The following is a 9,482-nucleotide window of genomic DNA, read 5'->3' as shown; positions in this document are numbered from 1 at the left end:
CACATCCTCCCCATTCGTTTGGAGCGTCCACGTCTCACGGCCAACTTTATAGCTGTCATTATCGTGACTCTAGCATTCTTGTGTCGTTTCCAGGACTTATATTCATATTCTTGAAACTTCATTCAGCGGTGAAAAGAACTCCCTTTGCCTTGAGTATTCTTCTTTACCCATATTTCTTACCCGTCAAAAGTTACGAGCCTGGTGAAATTTGACTGACTGTCAAAAAAAGAGGGAAACACCCCATATTCAGTTTTACCATTGTTTACATATTACATGTAGTATTTATTCTTGTTATAGGGGGGGGCATCTGCGTGGAAGGGATTGGGCACGCGGGAATTGTGTGCGACGAACAATGGGGGATGGGATTTCCCAGAAGAAATTCTACACAGGGGGCAAGAGATATCCTGGTGCGATTTGATAAACGGTAAAAAAATAAGCATAATTTAATTTTTTTTTTTTTTTTTTTAATGAAATTAAGGAGCAAAATTAAAATTTAAAACGAACAGAAATTTTTACTTATATAAAAGTATATTGCCCCTTCCTCAACCCACGCACTATAAGCTAAAGTTTGAAAAGCCTTTTGTCACAATTCTTTAAGAAAGACTACTCAAACACAATAGCCGTTGAATTTGAAAGAGAAGTATTTTAAAATAACTTTAAGATTATGGGTAAAGAGTGAGGCTCGAGGAAGGAACAACCCCCTCATATACCGAATAATTTCTGTTCGTTTCAACTTTTAATGTTACTCATTACTTTTAGAAAAAAAGAACTTATTTATTTCACTGAAGAAGAACTAAGAGTAGAATAACTCAGTAGTAAAATTAGTCGAGTATGCACGATAAGCAAATATTGGAGTCCATTTGGAGTCAGAGTCTTGTGAGGATTTTCGATACTTATGCATTAAACGGGCCCCACGAAAGAACTCAAGTTTGGTTAATGCTAATGAAATAAAATAAAACAGGATGAATATATAATAGTTTAGAAACAAATTTGGGCTATATATCTGCACATTGGGGGGGGGGGGTAAAGTATAGCATATATTAAATACGTAACCTAACCTAGGTACCCCCCCCCCCCGAAACCCCGAAAAAAAATCGTTTAAATATTGTAAACTCGATAATAAACCACGCTTTGCAATCAATTTAGATAGCAAATACCCGTTTGACGGGCCACCATGTTTGGTTTCCTTATACAGTATATAGCGGTGGGTACCCGTATAATGCATGAGTACCGGATTTTCATTAGATGTGACAGGAGGCCCTAAGTGGGACCCGTGCCTTTCCAATAATTAAAATGTTTTAATAGAATATGGAAGTAAATCATATTAGTTCAATTTATTTTTCAGTTAGTAAAATATAAAATAATAAGGCTACCTCATCAGAAATGCCGAAGCGCGGCCACTTACCACAATTATTTTTAGAAGTAAAAAAATGAAGAAATGTTTTAACGACTAAAGAGTAAAATCTTTCCAAACAAAGACAATAAGAAGGTAGTTTAAAACTTTGTTTGCGACCTAAATTGTTCAATGTGCTCACTGAGTATTCAAGAAAATGCCAGAACATGACAATTTATAGCCTACACAATTTATAATACGATAAAGATTTTAATTATTAATAAAAAGCATCGATTTTACGAAACTATAGACGTGGAAAAAATAGGTGTTACAAATATGAGGCGGTTGTACTCGTGTACTAAATGTTGAGTCTAATTCTTCGAGGAAAATCGGATTTTTCTGTTACTTTTCATCGGCCTTGGGGAAATACACGCATAACGTAATTATCTAACCTTTTCATGTAAGTATAAATATACGGAGGCAATCTATTACTTAGTACAAGAGCTATGAATAAAGGCAATAATAGATTGGTCACTCTTTCTTCGCAAATGTCTGCATAGGCAGACCCTAAGTAATTTCCCCCTAGATTCCATTTGAGTAGACAGTGGAAATGATTAATGGCTGTATGATTAGGGAGGGAAGCGAAGGAAGAATCTCTTTTTATGTTTAGATTATCTATTTATTTCCTGATATTTGTCATTTTTTTTTTTTTTTTTTCGTAAATAGAATAGAAAAAAAATGTTTTATGTTTAACAATATTAAATAAAATTATTTTTTTTTCCATTTTGACATGGCGTTTATCCAATGAGAAACAGAGATCCTACTTCCGTATAAAAACAATCCTTTAGTTCCCTGAGTGGTTTATTGTTGTGATGTTTTTTCATAAGTCAATCACATTCATTATAGCCTGTGATATGCCTGTATTTTGTTTACCTGTCACCGTAATGTCAAATTTTTAGCCAATAATAAAAGCGCAAAAACGCGATTGTTTCTGAATCCAGTAAAAAAGTGATTTTTTTTTTTGTTATAATATTTTTCCATGTAAACTAAGTGTTTAAGTAGCAGTTTTGCACGGACGGTAGACGGCAGAATGAGTTGTTCCTTGAGAGAAATCTATTAAAATTGCCGAACCATCTATATTTGATATATTTTTTTCTCTCTTTTATATGCAAGAGTGATCTTAAGGATGATCGCGATACTAACCAATTCATTCATTTGAACCAATTCGTCTGAAATTCACCCATAATTTATTGACAAAATATAATTCAAATGTCATCATTTGTATCAGATTTCTCTAAACATGTATTGCTCATATTGTCAATATTATTTTTTCAATCCACATTCTTTAACATCTTTTTCTAGAAGTGCGAAATATAACAAAGTCATTTGTTATAGTTCTATTTGTTATATTTCGACTATATTTATATAGTCGAAATATCGCTTATGCAATGATTCGTTAAATATACCACCTTTTTGTCCATTTTAAAAGTGTCGCTTATTGACAGTTCATATGCAAGATGCATAGTTTACTTAATTTAAGCTACGTACGCATTAATTTTTCCCCCAGGAAGTCAGAGGGGGTATATTCGTCGAGACACAGTATTCCATCATTTGATTGTTTGTTATGGTTTTCTTTAGGGGGGGGGGTCTCTTGGCTGCCACTTTTTGTTAATATTAAGGATTGTTGTGCCCGAGTAACACCTCAGTTATACTAATAATATATCACGAGAACGTTCTAACTTTATTTTCAAGCATGACTAGGTACTTGTTAATTATATCGGCCATACCGAAGAAGTTTGATCTATTTGATTTGTTTAAAACCGGTTTCTCTGTCTGCATTCGGAGATAATTAGCTTAGTCTCAGTGAGACAAACTGCTATACATGTGTATTTTAATTAAATATTTAATATATAGAGTTGGTTAGGTTAGGTATTTAAAATAATGCATTCTGTGCGGCCTGCTTTTCATAATTCTATGTTGTAGTTTCCATAATTCGTTTCTACACCAAAGACATCTCTAGCTGACTATTTATTTGTATCCCTATTTTTTGTGATGATCATGATGAAAATCGGCGCCGAAAACTAGAAAATGATTCAAGCTCAAATCGACGCCGATTTCTTTTAAAATCGGCGCTGATTTGGGAATCAGTTACCGAAATCAGCTACGTGTGCCCAGCCCTTTACCGAGTTAAATGCTTAAAGACTGCCTTGCAATTTTTTTTCATTGATAAATACGCCTGGAACGTGCGAAACAAACGAACGTGCGAACGTGCTTCGCACGCCTGGAACGTGTGAAACAAACGAGGAGGGTGTTACTTTTAAGTGAGTTTAGATCATCCTCTAGGAAAAAGTGTATGTAATATCAGTATGCTGGATCGATGAATGGATAGGCTTTGAACTAATGAATCAAAATAATATAAGTATATTTTTCTGGTGCCAATTACAGCTGTTACCTCTTGGCAGAAGTTGCTCCTTAACAAATTCTATTAAATAGGAGATACGGTATTTTGATAGCTGGTCTGGCATGCAAGTTTATAAATCGTATATATCCACTCAAATTAAAGGTTTTATTGTAATTGTTGATCAAAAGCACATTTGAGTGTACAATTATATTGACAGATTATTTGATGGATGCTATCTCTTGGGCAATTTAGGGGTGTACCTATTACATCCTAACGATCATTTAATTTGACATTCTTAACTCTAGTTCACCTTGATATCTTGATTTTTGCATTTTACTAGTTACAGTTCTTTTTCTTGATTTGCAGAGTAATTACACAGCTACCATTAAATAAATATGTATTAATTTAATAAATCGAGAAAAATTAATTAAATCAATAAGCACCAAATTACTTTAATTACTTATATCAATAAGCACCAAAGCTCAGGGTCACACGCAGGGGACTACTCAGCCCCACCCCCCCCCCACCCCCGAAAAAATATAAATTGCTCTCCAATTTGTCAATGCGGATATTGGGTTCAATTGAATCCACCTGGAAAATCCGCGTATCTGCAAAATTGGCATCTACATTGGTGAAAATCTAAAATAAAGAAAACCTACATGTGGAAATTTATTGTGGATCTGAGAAGGCTTGAATTTTGCAAAAAGAATAGAAACAGAACAGTGATCAACCATACTGCTTCATCCCATATAAAAGTTCTTGGCAGTAACTCAGATCCTTACAATCACTTTTTCTAAGTAACAACCCTCTGATCTAAAATCTTACTACCTTGTCGGTTTTCTTCACTGAGTGAAGTGCAAGACATGCACTCTAGGTATACCTTTACCGTCTATTGGGACACCTGCAACTGTAATATCACCAAGCAAGCCAACTGTTAAATTCAGCCAATCAAACCAATGTCTAATTTAATTGCCCTTAGTTTATATTTACGTGTCATCATAGGTTTTATTCGCCCCATATAAGAATATACGCACAGAAAAAGATGGTGGTTTCGCACAGCCAAGGTCAAAACTGAGTCCGGTTTAACTTTAGATAGAGTATGTTGTTTGTGCCAACCTTTACTGAAAGCATAATTAAAAGCCAATGACATTATCCCTTTTCAGCCACGTCCTTTGATATCTTTTGGGTCTTGATTAATGCCCCCCTCCAGTTTTATGTACTTTCCATTGAATCCTTCAAAAAAATTTAAAACTTTGTTTTCTATTTCATAACTTCAATATATTAACTGAGAGTTTTATAGGACGTTAGCTCTATTTTTCTTACTTTATTTTTTTGTTGTGTGTTTCGCTTTTGTGAATAAATTTTTATACCTCAGCAAAGTCAAAGTATTTCACAACTAATATTATAATAGCTAAATCTTAAAAAATTCAATTTTCTTTTTAATGTTACTAGGCTGCTTACATGTTATTGTTTCCTAACTGATTCATAAGGGTTCGTCGAGATAAAAAAACAAAAAACTATTATTCTCATGAGTTCCACGAGTAATTGGGATATGCGTAGGTAGAACAAGTCATTTCTTTGAAAGTAAATAATAAATTTAAGACCCTCCCGCATTAATTAAATTACATTTTTCAACCAAATGACATTTATCCATTATTTTGGCAACTGTTGTTGAATTACAAACTCTATCTAAATTAAAAATTCCTTAAAAAACTAGGTATAGGTTTTTAGTTATAAACTGTTGGGTTGTCCACTTCTAAAAGTCGTGTCGACCAAGTGGTGTGAGTGAGGAATGTGCTGCGAGGTCTGAAATATGCTGAGCGGAGCGTGTAGTGGCGCGGAAGACGTTTTGCGTGTTTGACGGAATAAGTAGTGCTCCAAGATGGGCAACAAGGTATAGAGAATGGGTAACCCCCTGTTCTAAACAAGTGACATGTCCGCGGAAAGGGCAAGCCCATACGCTGATATTTCTTACATATTTTTCTAAGTAAATGAGCCAAATAAAAGGAGAGAAATTTCAAAAGAATGAATACAGTTTAGTCCTGATCAGTTTTGAAAAATTATATAAAAAGTACAAATTTAAGTGTGGTGCCATCTACAATTGAGAGGCATACGGCTGGAGGCATAGTTTGAGACCAAAATGTCGCAACCCTGAGTGTTGCTGCTAGTATTTATAATTTACGGCTCTAGATTACTCATTTCAAGACTTAGAAACCGCTCAGGGTTTCTGAGCAATGAAGTTATCTAGTATTGGTAGAACATGGCACATGTTTCGTTGTCGATTTTTCTTCTTTTGTTTTGTTTTCTTCTGAGCTATGTTTTCGTTATTTTTGGAAGTGGGGGGGTTTATGGTGTTGAGAATGTCTGGGATTGCTTTAAAAATTCCCAATGAATGGAACTATCAAAGAAAAGAGAAAAAGTAAGTCTTTTTGCTTTAAAGTTTCTTGCAACTGATTTTAACAAAAGAAAATTTAACACTTGTCGAAACTCTCTAGTCGTTGTGATTCTGACGAATAACAATCTTATACAAAATTTTCAAAATATGGAATCTGCCAAAATAATTCAAAATGCATTTATGACAACTTCAACAATTGAACAATGCAAACGAAAAGCATAAATCGGAAAGTGGCTTTTAAAATATATAAAAACAGAATAGTTCCCATATTTTAACTGAACATTGAGCTTATATTTTGTCTTTAATATGAATTTTATCCATGCTTCTTTGTTTCGCAGTAAAGTAGTTTGCTTTCTTGCTATTAATGACAGGTTAATATTTAGTACGACTACGCTGTAAAATGACGCAAAAATGAACTATTCACTTGTCCAACAGTTTCAAAATCAGTGCTATACTGCTAACATGTGAATTTTAAGTATACTCCTTACTGAGCCTGTAATAAGCACATAAACACACAAATAGAATATTTGAGTTTGTGTCCCCTGGTGGTAAAACGATGTGTTTAAAAATATATTGTTTAAAACAACTTTTACTCTTTGTCACTTGATCCAAATTCTTTAAATAAGATTAAATGTATAAGGGGTCTATATCCATCGCTTTATTTTGTATTTACTAGCATTTTTTTAAATTCTTTTTTTATGCGGGTAAGGCTCTTAGGAATTTTTTTTCAACTAAAAGTAAGGAGCAAAATTATAACTTAGAACGAGCAGAAATTATTCCGTTTATTAGGTGGGCTGCCCTTTCCTCAGCCCTCGCTCTTCATGCAAAAGTTCTAAGGTTCTTTTAAATACTTCTCATTCAAATTTGATGGCCTTTTGTGCTTGGTAAGTCTTTCTTAAAGTATTGTGACAAAAATCAAACGTTTGCGTAAACACTGAGGCTTGAGGAAGAGGTACCCCCCTCATATACGGAACAGTTTCTGTTCATTTTAAGTTTGAATGTTGCTCCTTACTTACAGTTAAAACAAAATTGTTTAATTTATGATCGTTATTCAATCACGCCGAGAAATGCCCCCTTCCCCGTGTAAAATTACCCCTGGAAACTTCCCTCCTCCAGAAAAATTTTCCTTGTAGAAAGTCCCGCATGCACTGGCATAATATAGGCATCACCACTCTTTCTTTTATCGACATGATAAAATTGGCCTTGAACAGTTCGTCAGTTATGTATGAACTTCTACTTGTGGAGGTGACAAATACATCATCAATTATTTCGGAATACAAAACAAATACTGGAACCATATTATTTGTCGTTAAAATGCTTCTTTTATATTCATAAAAAACAGAAGCTTGAAAATAGTTTTTTAAATCTCCATTCCTCAAACATCAAATTTAGATAAGGATGAAATACCAACAATATTGATTGGGGATTTTTCCTCTGTGTTTTGTTTACTATTGTATTTTAAGGTATTTATTGTGTTTGCCCCTTTCTAGGAGCTTGCTTTCAATACATGAAATAACCCATCAAATGTTTAAGGCTTTCTTTTTTCTCTTAGGTGACATGGACAAAGAACAATGAGCCAGTTGCTATTGACGCAGAAAGAATAAAGGTTATGAAGAATGGGTCCAAACATGTTCTCTCAATTAAGTTTGTCAAATCTTCAGATTTCGGAAATTACAGCTGCATTGCTAAGAACAGTATTGGATAAACCAAAACGTATATTGAAGTTACTGGTAAGGTTTCTTCGGGGAAGGCGTCATAACATTCAACCGTCAGGAGCACGAACGTCAGGAGCAATACAAAATCCGTCATAACTTCGACAGAACAATCCGTCAAAACCTCGAACCGTCATAACATCGAAAATTTTTAAACTTTAGTTTTCTGGGGTTTAGGGGGGGGAGGTAGCTAGGTTAGGTTACGTATTTAATGTATGCTATGCTTTACCCCCACACCATGATGTGCAAATATATAGCCGAAATTTGATTCCTAACTATTATATACTTATTATTATTATATAAACTTATAAATTTTTTTAGATGTTATGACGGTTCGAGGTTCTGACGGTTCGATGTTATGACGTTTTGAGCTTGTGACGGTTCGCCGAAATGGTAGCCCCCGTTTCTTCTTTGAGTAATCAAAAGGAAAATATATTTTATTTTGTTGTGACAACAAGCAAGGGTTCTCACACTGGAAGACAGGCGGTTTCATCCTCCCTGATTTTTGTGTCGTTCCAGTTGAGTATTATATTCTTAAAAAAAAAAAAAACTATCAAATACCCGCGCATCGTGTGAAATACCAAATATTGTAGCTAAGCATAAGTATAGCTTATGATTGTATGTTACTAGTTTAGCCGCTACACAATAAATAAGAGGAGAAGAAAAATAAAGAAAAGTAGGAAAGGCTGACTAGGAGACCAAGCTAGGCACAAAAAAAGCGAACAAAACACAATTACTGCAGTATATTGTACAATCCAATTCCAATATTTAAGGAATTAATCTTGTTCAATGAGGGATTGCATTTCCAAAATGAAGAATAGGTAGGTAATAATTTTGACAGAAGGGGGGAGTGTTTGAGGTCCAGAGCTGCTAAAAAACATCAGCTGCACAGATAAAAAAAAAAAAAAACATAAAATCGTTTCCACAGAATCCCCGAATATTTAGTTTTACTAAAGATAGCCTTTGTCGGCCAACCGTCTAGGGCCAAAGGAAAAGCAGGTCTCGTCCCCGACTGGAGTGTGAGGATGTCGCGAGGAAAGGTTTAGGTTAAATAGTAGCTTCTTGGGAGGTGTAAAGAGGGAGGCTGTAAATAGATTGGGATAGAAAAGGAGCATACGTAGTTGTTTCGGCCCCAGGTAGTAGTAGTAGTACATTAGCCCCGCATTTAATAAGATTATTGTAATTGATTTTTTTTTTTGTAACTTCTGGTATTCAATTAGCAATCGTAACGGCGTTCAAAAGCATTTATTGAGTTCTGTTGCAATTAATTAATTGCTTATTTTGTTTTACAGCTCAAAGCTGCAATTCGTTTCTTTACAGATAGAAAGTTCTTGCGTATTTATCTATGGGTATAAGCTATCAATATTTTTAAGTTTTATGAGGTTGCAAGATTTTTTTTTTTCAATGAATTCATTTGATATTCAAACCGCGTTCAATAGAGCACATTAATTGCGCTTATTCAATAAGCTGTTGCAATTTATTGCACTAATTGCTGTTGAGTGTGACGTAGGATATAATTAAATTCAAAATGCTGAGCTCCAGGATCTGAAACAATGATCTTTTCCATTCCTTACAAATTGTCCGCTAGTTTAACACATCAAACTCAATCATGACAAGGAAACGTTTTTGTTTACAAATATG

The 9,482-nt window shown here is 34.4% G+C and overlaps 1 protein-coding gene across 1 annotated transcript in view; it reads left to right on the top strand.

The window, feature by feature from the left end:
- LOC148956801 (limbic system-associated membrane protein-like) overlaps nt 1–7,834 on the top strand; it is a 91,522-nt gene extending 83,688 nt beyond the window's left edge. Inside the window, exon 8 of the mRNA XM_089092066.1 lies at nt 7,682–7,834. Coding sequence (XP_088948192.1) covers nt 7,682–7,834 — 153 coding nt within the window. The remainder of the gene's footprint in view (nt 1–7,681) is intronic.
- Nucleotides 7,835–9,482: the final 1,648 nt, after the last annotated feature.

Source organism: Artemia sp. Qi Xiang Cuo, chromosome 1 (assembly GCF_049724085.1).
Source record: "Artemia sp. Qi Xiang Cuo chromosome 1, ASM4972408v1, whole genome shotgun sequence".
Classification (NCBI taxonomy): domain Eukaryota; kingdom Metazoa; phylum Arthropoda; class Branchiopoda; order Anostraca; family Artemiidae; genus Artemia; species Artemia sp. Qi Xiang Cuo.
This window is presented reverse-complemented; position numbering and strand designations above follow the sequence as displayed.